This window comes from Zingiber officinale, chromosome 9B (assembly GCF_018446385.1).
Source record: "Zingiber officinale cultivar Zhangliang chromosome 9B, Zo_v1.1, whole genome shotgun sequence".
NCBI lineage: Eukaryota > Viridiplantae > Streptophyta > Magnoliopsida > Zingiberales > Zingiberaceae > Zingiber > Zingiber officinale.
Genome location: NC_056003.1, coordinates 33,472,622 through 33,496,240, shown reverse-complemented (window position 1 = coordinate 33,496,240; position 23,619 = coordinate 33,472,622). Strand labels below are relative to the sequence as shown.

Sequence of the window (23,619 nt, the reverse complement as noted above, 5' to 3'; positions counted from 1 at the left end):
TATGGACACTACAAGATTAAGTGTCCAAAGAGGATTATAAAGCCTCCACCGGCGCCAAAGGTCAAGAAAGCCGGAGTCCCGATACGCAAAGGCAAAGAGCACGTGGTGTGCTTTCAATGCAATCAAAGGGGACACTATAGGAGCCAATGTCCGAGGGGGAGGCAATCTCATAAGGACAAGAGACCGAGCACATCGATAGGGGGAGCTAAGGCAAACCCTAAGGTAATCTCTAAGGCACATTATTGCAATACTAGTAAGATGCATGCTAGTGGTTTGATTGCAATTGACAATAATGATAAGCATGATAATTATAGAAATCGATACACATGCTTAGGTGCCAAACATGTGAGCCTAGATAAGGATAACACTAGGAAAGCCAACCCTAGGACTAACTCATCTAAGGCTAAGGATAACCTAGGTAGAAATCCCAAAACAACTAGACATATGCCTAGGAGTACCTCAAAGAACAATGACAAATTAAAACTTGAGGTATTAGAAAAGGAGAATCAAGTCTTGAGGTCAAGACATGACACTTTAGAAAAGACCCTTAAAAATTTGGAGAAGTCAACTCTAGGGTCTAAGGGTCAACAACCAAAGACAAAGGACAAGAGAGGTTTGGGTCACAAACCGAAGTCCCAAATGGTCAAGCCCACTTATCACAATGTTCCATTCGATTATGGAACAAAATCTAGGGCTAGGAAGACCATCACCAAGGTCACAAGGGGAGTCACCCCTAGAGTTGATCTTGATGAGTCCCAAATGACCAAGGCTTCAAAGCCTAGGAGGGTCATTAGAAGGGTTGCTAGGGAAGTCATCCCTAGTGAATACTTAGTGAACCCAATGAGCTCAAATAGGTATTGGGTTCCTAGGAGCGTGATTTCATCACGCTAGATGAGTTAGGGTGTGCCAACATTACTTGAATAGGTAGTTAACCTAATCATGGCAAAAGGTGGCACTTTAGGAATTTTCAAGGTGCAATCAAGCCTTGAAAATGAAATTAAAAATTATTCCTAAGGTGATTAGGATGTGCCAACCACATTTGAGGAATTTTCTAGAGTCAATCTAGTTGGCACATAGTGATCTAAAAGTCTTGAGGATATGATTTTAGGTCTACTACACTTAGGAATATAGAATTTATGGCAAAATGATCAAAATTATCAAAAATGACAACTAAGGCTAGAATTAGGTATTTTCTATACCTTGACATGTTATTTGCCATATATTGTTTGTCATATGTCATGTCATGACATCATATTTAATCTATGATCATTTAAAATGTCATGATAATGCTTAGGTTAGTTTAAATGTCATGTTTTATTTAAGTTTCACACTTTATGCCATGACATCATGACATTGGCACATGTTTCATTTATGATATCATTTTATGTCATGTCATCATTTCTTGCATTTATAATCAATGAAATTGATTTAAGGTTAGAAACACAATTTGATATGGAGATCAAATTGATGTTTAGAAAATGCATGAGACCTTAGCCTAAGATAACCTAAATTCATATCTCATATCAAAATTGACTTGGATGTGTTTTTGATACACCTTAGATGTGTGTGAGATATTAGGATAATGAGTTAGGAACAAGGTGCATAGTTCTTGTACCTAGATGAGCCTAATTCAAAATTGGGGATCATAGGGAAAGCTTATGTACAAGTCATGTACATTTAGCCCAAAGATTGTGGTCCTAAATTAAATGGTTTAAAATCATTTCAAAATTGATTTGAAAAACCTTGATGAAGCTTTTCTAGTGATAGCATTCATCATTGAGCAAGTTGATACAAAGTTGAGTTAAACTTGAACTATTTCAAAGTTTTTCGAACTTTGTATCAAGTTTTGAAAATGGAAGTTATTTTCATAGAAAACTATTTTTCCATGATAGTATGTCGTATGAGGAATGTATCCTCAAAATTTCATAATTTTTGGAATTTTCTGTAATTTTCTAGAGGTTTCTGAATTTCGTGGAGAGAAATCAGAACTTATCAGACCTTTATCAGGTTTGTGGACCGATCAGAAGGGTTTCTGATCGGTCCAGGGGAGCCTGGATCGGTCACTGTGACCGATCCAGAGGGAGCCTGATCGGTCTGGTGACCGATCAGGGCGTGCCAAATTGCTGAGATTCGACTGGTTGTCTGAAATTTCAGCTCGGGAGTTGGTATTTTGAAGGTTTGAAACTCTCCAAGACATTGTTAGTGCAATGGTCAAGGGGGAGTTGACCTTTAGGGGGAGTTTTACCTATTAGTCAAGGGGGAGTTGACTTTTAGGGGGAGTTGACTTTTAGGGGGAGTTTTTACTCTTAAAGACTTGAGTGATATGGGATAATCACTAAGTTAATTGTTGACCTTAGTATCAAGGGGGAAATTAAGGGTTTCAATGAAAGGTATGGGACCTTCATTAGAAAGAAACTCTTGACCTTGATTCACTCTTTTTGATGTGTGTCAAAAAGGGGAAGAGTGTAGGTTTGAGGAGAATAGAGAATGTTCAGGGAAGAACATTGGAAAACCTAAGTTAGGTTATCGGGTTAACCTAACTTGATTATGGGTTTGATTATGAGTTTTGTCAAACATCAAAAAGGGGGAGATTGTTGGTGCAACCTTAGGTCAAGGTTGACCTGGTTGACCAGACTCGAGTTGACTTGACTCGAGTTGTGTTTTGATGTTTGACGAGTTATGTTTGACAATGTTTGACGTGAATAGAAAAGTTGTATCTTGATGTTTTACAAGGATACAAACTTGGGAGATTGTGGGTGCAACCCGTGGTCAAGGTTGACCTGGTTGACCCGAGGTGAGTTGACCTGACTCGGAAAAGTCCAAGCAGGGAGCTTGGCACGGGAAAAGTCCAAGCAGGGAGCTTGGCACGGGAAAAGTCCAAGTATGGAGACTTGGCACGGAGAAGTCCAAGTATGGAAGCTTGGCACATGGGAAGTCGGAGAGGGCTCGGTAGCTCGTTCTCCGGACTGTGGTCAGAGAGGGCTCGGGAGCTCGTTCTCTGGACCGGATGGAAGTCGGAGAGGGCTCGGTTGCTCGTTCTCCGAACTGTGGTCAGAGAGGGCTCGGTAGCTTGTTCTCTGGACCGGATGTGGAAAGTCCTGGTGAGTGAAGCCATGCAGACAGATAAGTCCTGGTGAGTGAAGCCAGGCAGTTGTGAAAACCCTAGTGAGTGAAGCTAGGTGAAAGTCCTGGTGAGTGAAGCTAGGTGAAGTCCTAACTGGGATGTTAGGCAGTTCTGAAAGTCCTGGTGAGTGAAGCCAGGCGGTGGGAAAGTCCTGGTGAGTGAGGCCAGGCAGTTAGAAAGTCCTGGTGAGTGAAGCCGGGCAGATTGGAAATCCTGGTGAGTGAAGCCAGGTGAAAACCCTAGTGAGTGAAGCTAGGTGAAAGTCCTGGTGAGTGAAGCCGGGCAAGGAAAAATCCAGATGGATCAAGGATGATCAGACATCTGGTGTTGAGAAGGTCAAGTAGGTCAAGGGAGTGACTGGATACTTGACACGAAGAGAAAAGTCCAAGTGGGTCAAAGGGATTGACCGGACACTTGGTGGGGAGTCTTAGCAGGTCAAGGGAGTGACCGGATGCTAAGCATGATGTACCAACAGGTCAAGGTTGACCGGATGTTGGTTTGGAAGGCTTGGGACTTGGTTTGGGAAAAACCAAGCTCTGGATCGGTCACCAGGTAGATCGGCTGATCGGTCTGGTGACCGATCAGTAACCAAACAGAATGCTTCTGTGGATTATCTGATCGGTCTGAAGACCGATCAGGAAGCAAACAGAAGAGAAGAAGGAGAAAGGCTGATCGGTCCCCAGGACCGATCAGGGTCTTCCTGGACCGATCAGGACATAGCCTGATCGGTCCAGGCTTAGCCTGATCGGTCCCCAAGACCGATCAGAGAAGGTCTGGACCGATCAGGAGTGTGCCTGATCGGTCCAGGCCCTAGCCGTTGCGACACAACGGCTAGTTTATGTGCTTCTTCTTCGCAGGATATATAAAAGGAGATCGAGGGCTTCTACATATATAGTTCTTCTACTTCCTCCTCTCGGTCTTCTTCTTGCTGCTGCAAGTTCTTCTGCGAGCTTTGCTGAGCTCTTCGTTACTGAAGCTTTTGGTGAGCTTCCACTCGGCTGGGACCAACTGATCAGTTGCTGTTGCTGTTGTGGTTGGATCCGAGAAGCTGCTGCTTCATCCAGTCGACGAGAAGGCAAGATTGTTTGTTTTTACATTCATATTGTTGCTTCTTCTTGTGTATTCTTGTACTCCTACTCTTGCTGGTGCAAGAAAGATTGTGGCGAGGTTTCTCCACCCAGAAGGAGTATATATATTAGCCGGTTCTCCGGGGACTCATCCACCGACGGATTGATAGGTTTCGTCCACCTTACGGACACGCCGAGGAGTAGGAGTATATCTCCGAACCTCGTTACATCGACGCGTGTTGAGGTTTGATCTTCTTGTCTTTGTTTCTTTGTTTTATTTTCCGCTGCGCTAACCTTGATTTGTAGAAAGAAACGAACGATTTGGGGCGGCTATTCACACCCCCCTCTCTAGCCGCGATCATCGATCCTAACACAGTTCACCTTGGGTTCCAAGAATCTTGATCTAATTCATAGAAAACAAAGAGTCATATAAAGTCGATCAGGACTTGGGTATAAGGCTAAACATAAATTCAGATATTACTTGTCTCTTGTAAATCAATCAAATAGAAACTTAGTCCAAGTATGAGCCCCCAAGTCTAACCTGATTAATCAAGATGGACTTGATCAATATTGGATCCCCAAGGATCAAATCCACTACCTTGATAAACCTTATCGAGGCTATGATCTAGGGGAGCCAATAGAAAGATCATTTTTATTATTAGATAGACTTGCTTGATGTTTGCTTTACTGCTTTTTTTATATATGCTTAGATTAGGATAGATAAGGACTTAGACTTGATTGACACTTGTTTATTTAGACCAAGGATTCTCAGAAAAAAGATTAAATTTTAATTTCTTTAAAAGGCTTTGTCTAGAAATGATTGTTGTTTCAATATCCAAGAAGGTCTAGTGCCTCACCATAGTCTGAAAGTTAATTATTAAAAAAAATTTAATTGACTAACTGTTAAATCTTAGTCTAACTAAAATGTAAATCAATCCTTAGATTTAAATTTAAATTAAAGATTAAATTAACCATCTCATAAAATTCTTAATGTTCCCTGCTTGATAATCTAAATAGGATGAGATGGATTTAGGTTCTAATTGAGAATTAGTTTAACCTAACTCAAAACAATCAAATTCAAAATTAATTTTAAAATCTTAGTAAATTTCAAATGTTAATTAATTACAAAACCTTAATTGATTTTAAAACATTAATTAATTTCAAAACTTTAATTAATTCATCTTCAAATTTTCATTCAGTCCTAAATATATTTCAAATTTAATTTTTAAGACAAAAATTTAAGTTTAATCTTAACTATTTTTAAAATTTAATATTTTTGAAATCCAAATTTAAATTCAAACTTAAATATTTTAAAATTTAAAATTCAATATTTTTAAAATCCAAATTTCAATTCAAACTTAAATATTTTAAAATTTAAAATTCAATATTTTTAAAATCTAAATTTAAATTCAAACTTAAATATTTTAAAATTCAAATTTTAATATTTTTAAAATCATAATTTAAATTCAAACTCAAAATTCAATATTTTTGAAATCCTAATTTAAATTCAAACTTAAAATTTAAAATGTAAAATTCAATATTTTTGAAATCCTTTTAAAATTCAAACTTACATATTTTAAAATTCAAAATTCAATATTTTTGAAATCCAAATTTAAATCCAAATTTTAATATTTTTGAAATCCTAATTTAAATTCAAACTCAAAATTCAATATTTTTGAAATCATTTTTAAATTCAAACTTAAATATTTTAAAATTCAAAGTTTAATATTTTTGAAACCCAAATTTAAATTCAAATTTAAAATTCAAAATTCAATATTTTTGAAATCCTAATTTAAATTCAAACTCAAAATTCAATATTTTTGAAATCCTAATTTAAATTCAAACTTAAATATTTTAAAATTTAAAATTCAATATTTTTGAAATCCTTTTTTAAATTCAAACTTAAATATTTTAAAATTTAAAATTTAATATTTTTAAAATCCAAATTTAAATTCAAACTTAAAACTCAAAATTTAATATTTTTGAAATCCAAATTTATATTCAAACTTAAAATTAAAAATTTCAATATTTTTAAAATCCTAGTTTAAATTCAAACTTAAATATTTTAAAATTCAATATTTAATATTTTAAAATCTAAAATTTAAATTCAAACTTAAATATTTTTCAAAGCAGAGATAAAATCAACTTCATATTAACTTAACTCTATATCACACAAACTCATAAGCTGAACATGTTTGATAACATAAAAAAAGGGTGAGATGAAAAATCTGGAAAATAAATAATTACCTTTATATTATTAAATTTATGTTTTTCACGCTTGGACTCTATGATCATAGTTATTAATCAAGACATTTATTAAATTATTTAAGCTCACTATCCCCTACAAATTACATAAACTTTTTAAAAGAGAGAGAGAAATCGGGAGTTAAATTTGTAAAATATTTAAAATTCAATATTTTTGAAATCCTTTTTAAATTCAAACTTACATATTTTAAAATTCAAAATTCAATATTTTTGAAATCCAAATTTAAATTCAAATTTTAATATTTTTGAAATCCTAATTTAAATTCAAACTCAAAGTTCAATATTTTTGAAATCCTTTTTAAATTCAAACTTAAATATTTTAAAATTCAAAGTTTAATATTTTTGAAACCCAAATTTAAATTCAAATTTAAAATTCAAAATTCAATATTTTTGAAATCCTAATTTAAATTCAAACTTAAATATTTTAAAATTTAAAATTCAATATTTTTGAAATCCTTTTTTAAATTCAAACTTAAATATTTTAAAATTTAAAATTTAATATTTTTAAAATCCAAATTTAAATTCAAACTTAAAATTCAAAATTTAATATTTTTGAAATCCAAATTTATATTCAAACTTAAAATTAAAAATTTCAATATTTTTAAAATCCTAGTTTAAATTCAAACTTAAATATTTTAAAATTCAATATTTAATATTTTAAAATCTAAAATTTAAATTCAAACTTAAATATTTTAAAATTCAATATTTAATATTTTAAAATCTAAAATTTAAATTCAAACTTAAATATTTTTCAAAGCAGAGATAAAATCAACTTCAAATTAACTTAACTCCATATCACACAAACTCATAAGCTGAACATGTTTGATAACATAAAAAAAGGGTGAGATGAAAAATCAGGAAAATAAATAATTACCTTTATATTATTAAATTTATGTTTTTCATGCTTGGACTCTAGGATCATAGTTATTAATCAAGGCATTTATTAAATTATTTAAGCTCACTATCCCCTACAAATTACATAAACTTTTTAAAAGAGAGAGAGAAATAGGGAGTTAAATTTGTAAAATATTTAAAATTCAATATTTTTGAAATCCTTTTTAAATTCAAACTTACATATTTTAAAATTCAAAATTCAATATTTTTGAAATCCAAATTTAAATTCGAATTTTAATATTTTTGAAATCCTAATTTAAATTCAAACTCAAAGTTCAATATTTTTGAAATCCTTTTTAAATTCAAACTTAAATATTTTAAAATTCAAAGTTTAATATTTTTGAAACCCAAATTAAATTCAAATTTAAAATTCAAAATTCAATATTTTTGAAATCCTAATTTAAATTCAAACTTAAATATTTCAAAATTTAAAATTCAATATTTTTGAAATCCTTTTTTAAATTCAAACTTAAATATTTTAAAATTTAATATTTAATATTTTTAAAATCCAAATTTAAATTCAAACTTAAAATTCAAAATTTAATATTTTTGAAATCCAAATTTATATTCAAACTTAAAATTAAAAATTTCAATATTTTTAAAATCCTAGTTTAAATTCAAACTTAAATATTTTAAAATTCAATATTTAATATTTTAAAATCTAAAATTTAAATTCAAACTTAAATATTTTTCAAAGCAGAGATAAAATCAACTTCAAATTAACTTAACTTCATATCACACAAACTCGTAAGCTGAACATGTTTGATAACATAAAAAAAGGGTGAGATGAAAAATCAGGAAAATAAATAATTACCTTTATATTATTAAATTTATGTTTTTCATGCTTGGACTCTAGGATCATAGTTATTAATCAAGGCATTTATTAAATTATTTAAGCTCACTATCCCCTACAAATTACTTAAACTTTTTAAAAGAGAGAGAGAAATAGGGAGTTAAATTTTTAAAATATTTAAAATTCAATATTTTTGAAATCCTTTTTAAATTCAAACTTACATATTTTAAAATTCAAAATTCAATAATTTTGAAATCCAAATTTAAATTCAAATTTTAATATTTTTGAAATCCTAATTAAAATTCAAACTCAAAGTTCAATATTTTTGAAATCCTTTTTAAATTAAAACTTAAATATTTTAAAATTCAAAGTTTAACATTTTTGAAACCCAAATTTAAATTCAAATTTAAAATTCAAAAATTTTGAAATCCTAATTTAAATTCAAACTCAAAATTCAATATTTTTGAAATCCTAATTTAAATTCAAACTTAAATATTTTAAAATTTAAAATTCAATATTTTTAAAATTCAAATTTAAATTCAAACTTAAAATTCAAAATTTAATATTTTTGAAATCCAAATTTATATTCCAGCTTAAAATTAAAAATTTTAATATTTTTAAAATCCTAGTTTAAATTCAAACTTAAATATTTTAAAATTAAAAATTTAATATTTTAAAATCTAAAATTCAAATTTAAACTTAAATATTTTTCAAAGTAGAGATAAAATCAACTTCAAATTAACTTAACTCCATCTCACACAAACTTATAAGCTGAACATGTTTGATAACATAAAAAAAGGGTGAGATGAAAAATCAGTAAAATAAATAATTACCTTTATATTATTAAATTTATGTTTTCCATGCTTGGATACTAGGATCATAGTTATTAATCAAGGCATTTATTAAATTATTTAAGCTTACTATTCCCTACAAATTACTTAAACTTTTTAAAAGAGAGAGAGAAATAGGGAGTTAAATTGTTTTAAGTTTTCTTGTGGGGTGCTATTTCAAAAGAAAATTTATAAGTTAAAATCAAATACTTCTTCAAGAGTTTATATGAAAATAGTTTTCAAAGCTAAGTATTTAGTAAGTTTTTTTCCTAAGAAAATCTTTTCAAAGCTAAGTATTTAGCTAATTTTTTTTTAAAAAAAAAATCTTTTCAAAACTAAGTATTTAGCTAATTTTTTTTTTAAAAAAATCTTTTCAAAACTAAGTATTTAGCTAAAATTTTTTTAAGAGAAAATTTTTTCAAAGCTAAGGATTTAGCTAAGTTCTTTTAAAGAGAAAATCTTTTCAAAGCTAAGTATTTTTCAAAGGTATCCCTTTCAAAGCTAAGTATTTTTTTAAAGACATTCTTTTCAAAGCTAAATATCAAGTAAGTTTTTATGAGAAACTCTTTGAAAGCTAAATATATTTTTCTAAAAAGAAAAGCAAAGTGCTACTTTTAGAGGGAGCTTAAAGGAAAAGATTAAAAAGTTAACTTCTCAAATTTAAAGTTTTTTTAACTTTTCTTTCTACTTAGTGAGTAACATTTTATTTTTTACCTTGAAAAATGCTACTTGTAATTTACATATTATTTATTCTACTTTATCCTTTTAAATGCTTTTTGTTTTTACTTAACTTTGAACTATGTTGTCATAATCAAAAAGGGAAGATTGTTGATGCAGTGAGCACCAGACGATCAAATTTGTGTTTTGATAATGACAAAGAGTTTAAAGTTAAGGTTACTTATGATCTAATAAGCTAAACTAAGTGTGCAGGAAAGTCCTAAGTGATATTAGGTAAAGGAAAGTCCTAGCTGTGGTTAGATAGGGGCAAAGTCCTAACTGCGGTTAGGCGACGAAGTCCTAGTCCAAAGGACTAGGCGAACTCTTAGTAGGACGAGGACGTTAGGCGAAATTCTAGGATTTTTTATTCTAGGTGGAAGTCCTGGGGATACGGACACCAGGCGGGAGACTGGATGGGCCAGGGATAGGGCGTCCAGTGGAAAAGACCTGAAGCCTCGGATGCTAAGCAGAAGTCCAGACGGTCTGGAGGACCGATCTGGCTAAAGGTAATCTCTCCTGTGAGGAGTAGGTGAGGATGTGTTCCCCGAAGAGGGAACAATAGGCATCGGTCCGACCTAAAGTTTCAATGAAACTCAAAGTCAGGATCAGATAGTTTGAAGACTGTCAAAACTTATATTTCATTATATATTATTGCCTGTACTAACCTTGTTTTGCAGGAATATGAAGTAGCAAGCTTCCGCTTTGGCAAGGTGGCTGGGAAGCTTCCGCTCTGGCGAGGTGCCTGGGCAGGCGCCTTTGCGGTTCCAGCGCCCAGAACACCGAATTTTATCTCGTCACCAAGCTGAAACACGTTGATTGGATGGACCTACGTCACGGTCCAGGAGCCCGGAAGGGATCTAGGAGACCGGAACAGCATATAAAAGCAGCATTCGACCAGCACCTGACATACAACATTCCAGCAACTTTCGCTTCTTCGTGTTGCTGTGAAAATGCTTTCTCGATGCTCAAAAGCTGCCCCGAGGCCCCCGACGACCACCGCACTGAAGATTTAAATTTCTGAATCATTGGTATTCTTTAATTTTTTTCTAATTACTTGTAATCATTGTACTTGTACTCTTTATGATTAATTAGTGATTGTACAACGAAAGCACTCTCACGTGCAAACCTTGAAGTAGGAGTCGTCATAGGCTCCAAACTAAGTAAATCCTAGTATTTATGCTTGTTTGTTGTGTCTTTATTTCCGCTGCATTTACTCTCTCCGATTGTTTTTTAAACGAACGTGAAAGCCACGAGCGCTATTTACCCCCTTCCCCTTCTCTAGCATAACGATTCTACAAAAAAGCCTTTTGATTTGGACATCTTGAATCTTGGATTCAATTGAGTTTCTTCATCTTCCTCCTCCCTTCCCATTGAGAATGATCACCCACTTCCCCACTTCTATAGAAGATCATTCCACACTTATAGAAATTTTGACAAGTAAGATCAATAGTTCTTGCGATGAATTCAAATTATCCCATTAATAGTTGTTGTTTCAATTTTTAATTTTAGCCTTAGAATAGATGATAACTAGATCTTGTAATCGTATCGCTATTGTGATTTGTGTGGAACTTTGGGATTTATCTTAATGGCTAATAGAAAAAAAAATTAAAAACTAAATTTATCATCTCCAGAATTAATTAATTTAAAGAATTGAATACATGAATTACTTGGAAAAAAAAAAAAAGAAATAGCTAGGGAAATGATAAATATGGTTAAACTCTCGCTTCTTCCAATCTGTATCATTATTATTATTCCTTTTTTGGTATATTCTTCTCCTTATCTAGTTTTTAGGACAAAAAGCATCAATTTTGGTAGAATCTTTTGATAAAAATCATTGATGATCTAAAAAAAAATAACATAAATCTGAATTTTTTAAAAGGATGTTAATGACTTTTAGATGAAAATATTTAAGTTTTTTTCAGTGGTTTGAAAAACCAGTTAGTTGTTGAACCAATAATTATCAAATTACACGCTCGTAAGTTTATCGTTGACAAAAGCAAAGGTCAATTTTGTCAGAGGAAATGAAATTTTTTCTCTTTATTTTTTAATCTTGAGTGAAAAGAAAATAAAAACCAGCGGTGGCCACGCAAATGTGCACGTTGACTTCTCCCTCTCCCTCCATTGCCCCACCCACCCACTTGGAACTTTTCCATGGCCAACTTGCAAATGAATTTGAGGCCGACCTCGCTCTAAAATTCGTGGCAACGAATTAGCATTAGCTTTTCAGGTCTCTCAGTTGATGGATCCATGTAGAAATTACATGTCCTTTTCCATCTGCATGAGTTGAGAAATTAAAAGACAAAGCCCCTTAAAAGAAACAAAGAAAGAACGAAAGAGAGAGAGAGGCGAAAGAGAAGAGGATGCTTAATTGCACTTTTTGAACCACCCCTCACGGGACTTCCTTGATTCCCTTTAAATTCTTCCAATACTTCTTCTCGAGGGAAATCCCTCGAGCAAACCAAACTTTTTTTGATCGATCGAATTCACTCATGCATGTCTAAACAGCATGAGCCATGCCCATGCATCTTTTCACAGTTGGATCATGGCTACCTAGCTCAAGGAATTAATATTAAACAAATTAAATGGCTCTTATTCTCTTTCCCTCTCCCTTCCAAATCTATTTGGATTCCCTCTCCCCTCCCATGGCGTGAGTAGTCCTTCCTCATCATGTTCAATTATTTTCAACCCACGTCGAGGATGGCTATGAACTCCATGCGCCATCGAATCCCAAGGGGGAGGACTACGACGAAAATGATGATGATGATACCGTTGGGATCCTTTTCTTTCAGTTAGCTAGCTAGCTAGCTAGCTATATCTATATAGCTGCTGACTCTTCGTACTAGATGGGCTTCTGCTTTCCGGCGGTAATCTTGAGGCTGAGGCTCGGAAAGAGGAGTCATGGCGGCTCTAGTATCACCCTCCCTTCATCCTCTTCGTCTCCTCCCCTTCCTTCCTCGTCCTCGTCCTACTCTCGGTGGTTATTAGCAAGGAGGAAACCGTTGCCGCCGCCGACAGAAATGGAGGTGATGGAGAAGAGGAGGTGGGACAGCTTAGAGTCTTGGTCCATGCTCTTGGACCTGCAGGGTAATGGATCAGATCAAGGCAATGACAATAATAATGATGATTGGGAGGGCGTCGGTCAGAGGGAGGAGTGGATGGCTGATCTCTCGCAGCTCTTCATCGGCAACAAGTTCGCTTCAGGATCCAACAGCAGGATTTACAGAGGAATCTATAAACAAAGAGCAGTCGCCATAAAGATGGTCAGGATTCCAGAGCAGGACCAGCAGAAGAAGACGATCCTAGAGAAGCAATTCAACTCCGAGGTCTCCTTCCTCTCCAGGCTATATCATCTAAACATCGTTCAGGTGATTGTTATTTATTTATTTATTTATTTATTTATTTATTATTATTATTATTATTAATGGAGTTGATGATGCTTGCAGTTCATAGCAGCTTGTAAGAAGCCGCCAGTGTACTGCATCATCACAGAGTACATGTCCCAGGGAACTCTGAGGATGTACCTCCACAAGAAGGAGCCCTACTCGTTGTCGACGGAGACCATCTTGAGGTTGGCCCTGGACATATCGAGGGGGATGCAGTACCTCCACTCTCGAGGCGTCATTCACCGCGATCTCAAGTCGCACAACTTGCTCCTCAACGACGAGATGAGGGTGAAGGTGGCCGACTTCGGCACCTCCTGCCTGGAGACGCAATGCAAGGAGTCCAAGGGGAACATGGGGACGTACAGGTGGATGGCTCCCGAGATGATCAAGGAGAAGCCCTATACGAAGAAAGTAGACGTTTACAGCTTCGGAATCGTGCTGTGGGAGCTCACCACTGCTCTCGTTCCCTACCAGGGCATGACCCCCGTCCAAGCTGCCTACGCTGCTTCCGAGAAGGTAATAATAATAATCCATCAAATTAATCGATGTCATATCAATTAATTCAGTTTCTTCCGATTTGTAGAATCTCAGACCACCACTCTCGACGACAAGCTCTCCGGTGCTCAACGGTCTCATCAAGAGATGTTGGTCTGCGAACCCATCGAAAAGGCCGGACTTCAATTACATCGTCTCGATTTTAGAGAAGTACGATGAGTGCCTCAAGGAGGGTCTTCCGATTATGGTGGTGCATCAGGAGCTGAGATTTGGGGCTTCACTCTTCGAGCTCTTGAAAGGCTGCATGGCCACCACCACTTCATCGATTCCAGTTCAAGCCTGAAAACATTTGTTAATTCTAGTTTTTCACTAATTAATTTCTGAAATATAATTATTCAACATCTAGGTCGGTCTGTTGTGCAATTAACATCAATGAGGAATTAATAAACAGATCCTTTGTAACCCCCTTCGATATCAATTGTTTTTGTCTGTGCTTTAATATGACAAAGGTTAAAGAGACAAGGAATATGTATGATGAACAAAAACAACAAACCTTGCTTCTTCATAACAAGACCAAAAAGCATATAGACAAAGAAAGATGCTGTTAAATCTCAACAGGCTTTGGAATTCAAAAATTCAAACATACTAACACAATTTGTTACTATTGTCTATATTTTCATAAAAAAAAAAAATTGCGAGAACAAAAAAGCACAACAGCAGGGTTCTACCCTTTTCGAGGAGAAGCCGTGCTGCTTAGCAGAGAAGCATGGCAGTGAGGAGAGATCCCATCTGTCTGAAAAAAGATGGCGAGAAGCACGAATGCAGAAAAACTGACTCAGTGAGGATTGGAGCCCATGGGTGCAGCGGGATTATAAGTTAGCAGAACCACACCTCAAACAAAAACAGACAGGATAATGCATTCGTTAATGACCTTCAGCAAACAAAAACTTAGCATATTAAAGCAGCAAGTAATTAGGCGTTAGTCTGCCACTACAACATTGTATTCGATATCCAGAATAGAGATGAAACCATGATTAACGAAACTAGAAAAAAGTAACAACTGCGAGTACCAGCAAAGCTGAGGAGAGTTCCAACTTATATGCGAAGAATTGATTGAAAGCTCTATTTTTCCACACTCAACCCCCTTTAAGCCAACTAATTACCAGTCAAAGGTAGTCCAAGCAAACCCTATTGTAACAGCAATTCCTAAAATTCATGATGCATTTCAGCTCCTGCTCTGGCTCCTGCTCCTGCTCCTGCTTCTGCTCTGTTGTCCATCCCTGCAAAAATTATAAGGATCAACATGCAGCTACAATATCATGTCATATGCACAATTCAGTGAGAAAAATCATGTACCCATTGGCATGAGGAGGATCTTCACGAGTATATGCTGGCGAACGACTGTAGTTCTTCTCAGGACGAGGCGAATAGCTACGCTTTCTATCCCTACCGGGGCTTCTGAAGAAGGTGATAGATGCCACAGTATAAAAGGCAACAGTACAAGGTGCCAATTCTTTTGCACAAAAAAAAAGGTGCAGTTTTATGTACCTATTGGCATGGGGGGAATCTTCCCGACGGTATGCAGGCGACCTACTTCGAGGTGAATAGCTGCGACGACGAGGAGACCTCCTCCCTTGTGGGCTGCGACTCCTGCAGTCAAAAGAAAGGTTTTACACGTCAGCATCATACAACCAAAGCCCACGTGTCCATTAGAGTAGAGATATAAAAACAAATTGACATAGTATAGAATATGTGAAATGTGTATAGATTGATATAAATTAAACAGTGTAACCCGAGGATAAAGGACTAGAATAAGATTGAAAATAGAAAGTAAAATAAAGCTAGTTGCACTAAATCTTGATTGTCCCAACTGCACATTGCATAAGAAAACATCATACCCACGGCCATAGCTAGGGCTCCTGCGATAGCGAGGTGGGCTAGGACTTCTGCGCCTTCCGCTTCCTAAACCACCTGACCCAATGCGTAATCTACACTCTCGGGCAAAATGACCAGGTTCACCGCATTCATAGCAGTTCGAATCCCCACCACCAGCTCGTCCACGCCCACCACCACTGCCACCTCGTCCACGTCCACCACCACCACCTTTAGAGTTGTGAGAAAGCTCCACACGCCACCCATGTTTTCCTATTATATAGCAAAAAAAGGTTTATGTTACACAATAGCTCAGAAAATAGAATGATAATTAACGAAAAAGCTCAGCTCTTGTCACTTACATAGAGACAAAGTACTGAATATAAAATGAAAACGAACTAGTTCACTATATTACCAAAGCATTATTCTCTTGACAAATTTTCAAGCAATAGAGAAATTTTGAAATATACGTAAGATTAGCACATATACAAATACACAGTGTTGAGTGAATGGTCATGGAAAAATTGCAAACATAGGAGGCTCTTTTTTCTGCCCTCTTCCTGTTGTAGCAGATGCCCAAGGTTTAAGGTAACAGTGACTTGCTTATTCTTCGGCCGCTAGTAGACTCAGTAAAGTGTAATATTTCATCATGGGGCAGCAATTCGTCATCCATAGAGCGTGCAATTCAAAAGAACACAGCAGAACCAATTTCTGCAAAAGTATTCCGAAGATCACCTTTGTGTCATTCATCACCGACTAAATTCCACCTTTGCTTTATTCAGCACCAACTAAATTCCACAGGGAGTAGAATATTTACCTTCCTACAAAGCTATTTCAAGATGGTGCCACCATCTAGGACCATTTCTTGGTAGAGTTCAATCTAAACCTCCAATAGATGTGTTTACGTTCCTGGTCTCCAATTATTTATCCTGTGAGGTTTATTTAAGCCCCAACATAGGTTACCATCAAACACTTTAGTTTCTAGAGTAAAACAATTCCTTAACTATTATTTTATATTCCTCACTTAAAAATTCTACATATTGTTTGCAAATCCCTGAGACTGGGTGATGCAAAGAAGAAAAAGTGGGATTTCAATAAGCACTTCAATAATCAACTCATAACATGGTAATGCCTTCCAACGTCATGCACATCCTCACTAATTGACCTATTCTGACCACATTAATCAAACAATAATAGATCTCAAAATGTCTAGATGTTGAAATCTGCCAATATTTTAAAGATAGATCAGCCACTATTATAGCCAGAACCATTCTCCTCACCAGTAAGACTATGACTCCGTCAGATAACAAAAGCCAAGTAGACCATTCACATTTGTGCAGTTGTCCCATTGGATGAATCAGTGTATTGGGTAGTATTCAATAAATAATATTACAGAATTGCCAGTCAAAATATCAGTTGGAATATGCCTTTAAAAAATCAACAAGCTATTCATGAAATCTTGAAATGTTCTAATATTGTAGTTCTTTTAGAGTATTGGACCATCTGCAGATTAGGTGACCTTTCAAATGGAAGACAACAATTCATACATGGAACTCAATTAGTGATACAACTATAATATTCCTGGAGGTTACTCGTAAGTATACGTGCAAATATTGCTTGAATTTTCTCCTAATAAAGTAACAGATCCATTTAGTGTAGGTACACAGGTGAGTTTTGATATAATCAACCGAGTTAAGTTAGGTTCCGCTATTTGTTATCTTGTGTCTAAGTGTGCAAGGACTTAGGAACACAAGAAGTCAAGCGGAAGATGCAACGAGCAAGAAGAATGGCATTGGAAGCAAATCGACAGACTCGGTGCATCCGAGAGACGAGCTATGGAAGAGTAGACTGGCGGACAAGAAGTCACGCACGGCGCTTCCAAGGGACGAGAAGCCGAGGAGAAAGATTGCTTGAGGAGAAGACTGGAGTTGGGTTCGGGTGAGCTCAATTATGGACGGTCGGTGAATCACCCAAGGTCAACTCTGAGTTGATCGTATCCAAGCGCTCAAACCAGGTTCAAGCACCCGGACTAGGTCCAAGCACCTAAAATGTACCGCCACGTCAGCGAGCCATGGTCAAAGAGCATCAGCACGGAGTCCAACTCCAGGTGTCTGGACCAAGTCCAAACACTCGAAGACCGATAAGTCGTTGATGAAGAGTCGTTGCGAAGTGGATTGAGTCAACCACGTCCAAGCGCTCGGACAAGGTCTAAGTGCTCAGAAACTGACATGTCAGCAAACGATTAGCTGTGACTTGTGGGCTATAAATAGAGCTCTGGTCTTCGAAGTTCATAAGAACACACTCTGTACTAGAATTGTTTTTATGTTTTAAAGTCTACAATTTGAACGATTGTAAGACGCTACTCCGCAGTTCTTTTAGTGGAGTGTTCATCGTCTTGGATTAGTAACCTCCTCGATTTCAAACCAAGTAAATGCGTGTTTATTTTATTTGTTATAATTAACTATGTGACCTTGCTAAGATCGATAGCAAGAGTATTTTTAATTCTAACTTGTAGGCTATTTATCCCCCCCCCCCCCCCCTCCTCTTTCTAGCCGGCCTAGCGGAATCATCAATTGGTATCAGAGCAAGATAAGCTTTAGAAGGACTAACCGCCGACTCAAGCAATAGAAGATGATCTAATCAAGCATCTATCCACCAACGTTCGAGGGGGAGTTCGCATTTTGGTAATGTCGTATAGAGGTATTCTTTAAAATAAATTTTAATATTTTATTAACAATGAAATAAGGTTTTAAAACACCAAAGAATAAGAACGGAGAAGAATTCGAAGAACACCTCTAGACCAAAAAACAATACGACGAGTTTATGGCAAACGGTAAGGCCGAGTTTCACCTTATAAGCGTACTACCGATTGAAGAACTCGACCGAATCGGCACGTACAAATCCGCCAAAGCTCTCCGGGATAAGCTCTAGAAGAAGAAGAATTCGACTCTTCGATGGATATCAATGCGTCTTAAGAAGAGTCAGAGACCGAGGAGATTGTCAGAACATCACTAATAGACGAGTATCTACCTGAAGACGACAAAAATACTTCGAAAGAGAGCAACAATGAAAGGGGTGTGTCTACCGACAAGTACTCTGAGACGGCAAGTGAGGTACGCAACCTTCCTTCCGATCAATTATATGAATGTATTAAAATGCTAAGGAGATCTTTATGCAAACTAAGAACCAAGTACATTGAATTGAAAAAGGTCAACATTGAGTTGAAAAATAAAATCAAAAATGCATTTGATGATATGAAAAAGGAAAATGAAAAATTTTAAAATCAACTAGAAAGATTCAAAAATGACCCAGCATGCTCAAGTTCGAATTTCTCATAAATATCATATTTTAGAAATAAAGGAGGATTTAGTTGGTATGTAAGGAATAATAGAGATCAAATTGCAAAAGTGCCTGGAAATAATATTCCAAGAAACTATTTAATTAATCGGTAGGTATGAATTTATTTTGAGTTACTAAATAATGCTTAGTTGTTAAATTAATTTTTATATGCATGCTCAAATTTAATTTGGTTTAATTTTAATATTGTTTGGTAATATTAATTATTTTGTATACCTACCCTTCATGTTTTCTGTTAAAATTTTTTATGTGAAAACTGAAGATATTATCTACTAACAGAAAAAAATTTTCAAAATTTTTTAACCGTTATATTATCTTTTAAAAATTTTTCTTTTGAAAAATAAATTTTAACAATTAAAAATATTTTAAAATTTGATTTTTGAAAAAAAAATATAATGCATTATGTTCTCAGTTAGACTAAACATTTTCAATATTTTTTTGACAATTATATAATTTTATTATGATTTTTTTATTAAAAAAGTAATTTAAATATTTAAACTTTTTCAGAGATTAAATTTGAAAAAACTGATTTTTTGGCTGAAGCCCATTATATTTTGAATGTTTAGAAAAATCAACAAGATTTTTAGAAGTCAAAATCTAATTTTAAGCATTTAAACTCAAAAATAACCTTTCTGTTCAAAAAATATTTATCCTAGTCAAAATAAAATTTTATTTTTCGTGAAAATTTTTATCTTGATCCAATTGTTTGTGTTTGACCATGACAAAAAGTTTCAACATTTTTCAAAACTTAAAAATAATTTTCAAATTATTTTTGTAAAAATAGAGAATTAATTGGAAAAATTACTTCCTTTTGAAAATTAATATAACTGGAAATTCTATTTAAACCCCCTAGAAAAAGTTCTAATATTTTTCTAACTTTTTACGTATTTTCCCTAATATTTGTTTTTTGATGTGATCAAAGGGGGAAAATTTAAGGAATAAGTTAAGGGGGAAGTATAAAATTTAATATTCGTTAATTGAATTGATTGCAATTTTTTCTTGTAATAATTGCAAAGTTATTTGATTAAATTACTTTATTATCTGTTTTAACCCTAACTTAACTTGGATTGATGCACATCAAAAAGGGAGTGATTGAAAGTACCCCGAGTGAGTTTTGATGTGATCAACCGAGTTAAATTAGGCTCTGCGGTTTGATGTCTTGTGTTTAAGCATGTAGGGACTTAGGAACACAAGAAGTCAAGCGAAAGACGTAGCACACGAGAAAGATGACACGAGAAACGAGTCAACGGGCTCAGTGCATCTGAGGGACGAATTGTGGAAGAGTACACCAATGGACGAGGACACGTGTGACGCTTCTGAGGGACAAGAAGTCGGGGAAGAAGACTGCTCTTGGGGAAGGCTAGAGTTGGGTTCAGGTGAGATCAACTATGGACGTCCGGAGAATCACCCAAGGTCAACTCTGAGTTGATCATGTCTAGGCGCCCGGACTAGGTCCGGGTGCTTGGAATGTACTGTCACGTCAACAAACCATTGTCGAAGAGGATTAGCACAGAGTCCACGATAGCAAACTCTAGGAGCCCGAACGAGACCAGCACCAAAAAATTGATAAGTCATTGATGAAGAGCCGTTGCGGAGTAGATTGAGTTGACTACATTAATGCGCCCAAACAGGGTACAGGAGCCCAGAAAGTGCCACGTCGGCAAACGGCTAGTTGCGATCAGTGGGCATAAATAGAGCCCTGGTCTTCAAAGTTCATAAGAATACACTCTGTACTAAAATTGTTTGTATGCTTTAAAGTATGCGCTTTCAACAATTGTAAGAGGCTACTCCACATTCGTTCAAGGAGCTCTTTTAGTGGAGCGTTCATCGTCTTGGATTAGCAACCTTCCTGGTTACAAACCAAATAAATCCGTGTGACTCTTATTTCTTTTATGCATTTATTTTATTTGTTATAATTAACTGTGTGACCTTGCTAAGATCAATAGCAAGAGTATTTTTAATTCTAACTTGTAGGCTATTAACCCCCCCCCCTACCCCCTCTCTAGCCGTCCTAGCGGGACCATCATTTAATAATAGGACAGGATGGAAAAAGTACTATTATGTGTATATTAATTTGCAAGAGTTTATAAATACATCAAATAAAAACAATAAAAAGGAGGCAAATCTTACCATCTATATCACGGATTGCATCCATTGCATCTCTTCGATCATCAAATTCAACAAAGCCATAACCAGGTGGCCTTCGAGCAACCCAAACGCTGCACATGTAGAAACATTTTCAGTTTTGATAACATCATATTACATTACCTTTTGACCCTAAAAGGTAACAACAATAACATTGTGAACTAGCACATGAATGGAAAAAAAGGACAGACATTTTACCTATACTCTTCTACATGAACTGGATGGATAATCTAGATACCTAATACATATCATCCATATGCACAAGTTTGAAACAGCGTGCAAAGCATAGTCAACAGTGATCAACAAGTTCATTCTTCAGCATAGATAGGTAAAGATAAAAATAAAATAAAATAAAATAAATATCCACATAATAAATAGAACATTTGTCTAAACATCTGCGTTTATGAACTTGCAATATTGTTTTTTAACCAAAAAAAAAGCAATCCAACTGACTTCACTATTTAATATCGTCTTTATTCATTTTTCCATGTTTTCCTGAAGATTTCATGTACCATTTCCCAATTACGAACTTGAGTTTTATGCCTACTCATTGAAGTTGATGTGTAATTTAACATTGCATTCGAAGGAACACTCAACACAACTAACTGTAAAACAATTCCACAAACAAGACAATCATGAAACTGCACCAAAAATAAAAACTAACTATTATAGATGCTGACTATAAGGTACTGGCAAGAAAGAGATGTGTATTTCATCAAAAAAAATACCTTCGAAGAACACCAAACGTTCTGAATTCATCTTCCAGGTCCCTTTCTGAGACTCGTGAGTCCAAATTCCCAACATAAACTCGTGACATTTTGTATCTGGTTGTCAGCCTGATTAATTTAAGGTTACAAGTGTGAGATAAAAAATGTCACAGACCAAGTATATGAACATGCCCATCAGTAAAACTTTGTATGCCTGTAAAATTTAGTGATTAAAATTCAATGCAGGTTTACAAAATGGGTAGAATTCCAAGGTGTTATGAAGTTTGAAATAAGTGCCCCAACATCTGAAATTTAGCAAGAGTGCCTTATTTTAGGGAATAACAATTGTCACTTACGTGCAATGAACTCAAATAATCCTGCAATAAATAAAAGTTGTCAATTGAATGCAGTGAACTTAAATAATTCAAATGCATTAAGTATTATCAATAGACATGGCCAAGGAAAATATCTGCCTAAAGGATAAATTAAAGACAAGACATTTGAGACGACACGAAGCCTGACATTACAGCATCATTAAGCAATGAGCAACATCAAATCAAGGTCAATACAAAGCGGTCACAGAATCAACAATACTCTTTTGAATTGGTTTCCTACATGTACAGAACAATCACTCGATGTACAAATCAGATTGCACACCTCATTATTTGTTATCATGATGTAGTTAAGTTAATCACCAACACTAGCCACCTGGATTAACATGTCTTATAATTGTCAAATTGATCAACCAGCCATTTCTTATTTCACTCTGACGTCAGAACAAATATGCTCTTAAGTCTCCTCATTTCTATCAGCTCCCAAATTTAAAAAGCAAATCCAAAGTGGCATAATGATCTGTTGTTATTATAAAATACTCATTCACCTCACGCTTCTCAAAATTTCTCTTTCAAAAAAGGAACTTGTTGATACAAATCAAGTAATCAACAATTTGTATGACATACGTATCTGTAAGTTCACTCTTCCGAAACTCCATTTACGGACAAACAACCAATGAAACCTAAGTTTGGAAGTACAACATTCTACCTTGCTGAGAGCGTAATCACAACCCGCTTATGCAACTTAGATGAACATTATCCCTCTTAATAACCGCCACGGATAGATTATGCGGAGGTTAAAAAAAAATGAATGGACGAATTCTCAAGAGGGAATCAACGAAGCAACGCTTTTAATTCAAGGCCAATAAAACTCGAAAAATAAGATAAATCAAAGGATAGCAAAAAGAAGTAGAGGCGAAAGAACCGGATTTACCTGGTTCGCCTTTGGAAGCGCCGCTGAGATGATCTCCGGCACTGGGTTTAGGGTTCTACGCGAGCAACAGACAACCGCAGCGGCGAGTAATGCCAGAGATCTAATCGGCTCCGTCACGAGGATATAACGAGATCCAAACTGTTCGATTGCTAGACCGCCTCCGAAGATGGGCCTCTGGTCCATCTAATAATAATTAGGGCATCAAAAGGCCCTTTATTAGAATTCGGGCTCCCTTTAAAAAAATATATTTATTTATTAAAGCGTCACACCCATAAACCCCGGAAAAATAACACAGTGATCTTTAAATGCTATGGCTGGGTGTAGCCACTATGAGCTATAAATGCTATGGCTACCATACGTGTTTACTTTGTTCAAAAAATATTTAGATTATAACCACTATAATTTTATCATAGTTACACTACATATGCAATCTATTCTTATAATATTTATATTATAACAGATATAATATCATAGTTATTATGATGCATTCATATATAACTTGTTCAAAAATATTTATATTATAGTAGTTAGTATTATCAAACTAGTCAACTCGTGGCTGGGTGGTTGGACTCATTAAAAATATGTCATATGATTAGACGGTGCGAGTCGATCTTTCATCTTAGCGGGTTAGAAAATCTCCAACCCAATCCAAGATGAAGTTAGGTGAGTAGCCCATGAATCCGTGAAATATTTTTACGTTTTGG

General features: G+C 35.1%; 2 protein-coding genes across 3 annotated transcripts; one reads left to right on the top strand and one right to left on the bottom strand.

Annotated features, from left to right (window-relative positions):
- The first annotated feature begins 12,155 nt into the window (after positions 1–12,155).
- Positions 12,156–14,027, top strand: LOC122024558 (serine/threonine/tyrosine-protein kinase HT1-like). Its single transcript, XM_042583214.1, has 3 exons — positions 12,156–13,055; positions 13,134–13,589; positions 13,657–14,027. The coding sequence occupies exons 1-3, from the start codon at positions 12,534–12,536 to the stop codon at positions 13,909–13,911; spliced, it is 1,233 nt and encodes a 410-aa protein (XP_042439148.1). The 5' UTR covers positions 12,156–12,533; the 3' UTR covers positions 13,912–14,027.
- A 473-nt stretch (positions 14,028–14,500) lies between these two features.
- Positions 14,501–23,071, bottom strand: LOC122024559 (serine/arginine-rich splicing factor RSZ21A-like). 2 transcript variants are annotated; one of them, XM_042583215.1, is made up of 8 exons: positions 22,916–23,050; positions 22,006–22,026; positions 21,671–21,778; positions 20,928–21,016; positions 15,467–15,713; positions 15,117–15,218; positions 14,925–15,026; positions 14,501–14,848 (listed from the first exon to the last, which is right to left on the bottom strand). In XM_042583215.1, exons 3-8 carry the CDS (start codon positions 21,757–21,759, stop codon positions 14,794–14,796), a joined length of 684 nt encoding a protein of 227 aa, XP_042439149.1. In that variant the 5' UTR covers positions 21,760–21,778; positions 22,006–22,026; positions 22,916–23,050; the 3' UTR covers positions 14,501–14,793. The 2 variants fall into 2 exon arrangements, with proteins under 2 accessions (XP_042439149.1, XP_042439151.1); XM_042583217.1 differs by lacking the exon at positions 22,006–22,026 and having other exon boundaries at positions 22,916–23,071.
- Positions 23,072–23,619: the final 548 nt, after the last annotated feature.

Coding starts and splice junctions, on each gene's coding strand:
- LOC122024559 (XM_042583217.1), bottom strand. CDS start 21,759: ATGTCACGAGTTTATGTTGGGAATTTGGACTCACGAGTCTCAGAAAGG. Junction 15,714..20,927: donor TGCAATCCGTGATATAGATG/GTAAGATTTGCC, acceptor GCTATATAATAG/GAAAACATGGGTGGCGTGTG. Junction 15,027..15,116: donor GATTCCCCCCATGCCAATAG/GTACATAAAACT, acceptor CACCTTCTTCAG/AAGCCCCGGTAGGGATAGAA.
- LOC122024558 (XM_042583214.1), top strand. CDS start 12,534: ATGGGCTTCTGCTTTCCGGCGGTAATCTTGAGGCTGAGGCTCGGAAAG. Junction 13,056..13,133: donor ATCATCTAAACATCGTTCAG/GTGATTGTTATT, acceptor TGATGCTTGCAG/TTCATAGCAGCTTGTAAGAA. Junction 13,590..13,656: donor CCTACGCTGCTTCCGAGAAG/GTAATAATAATA, acceptor TCCGATTTGTAG/AATCTCAGACCACCACTCTC.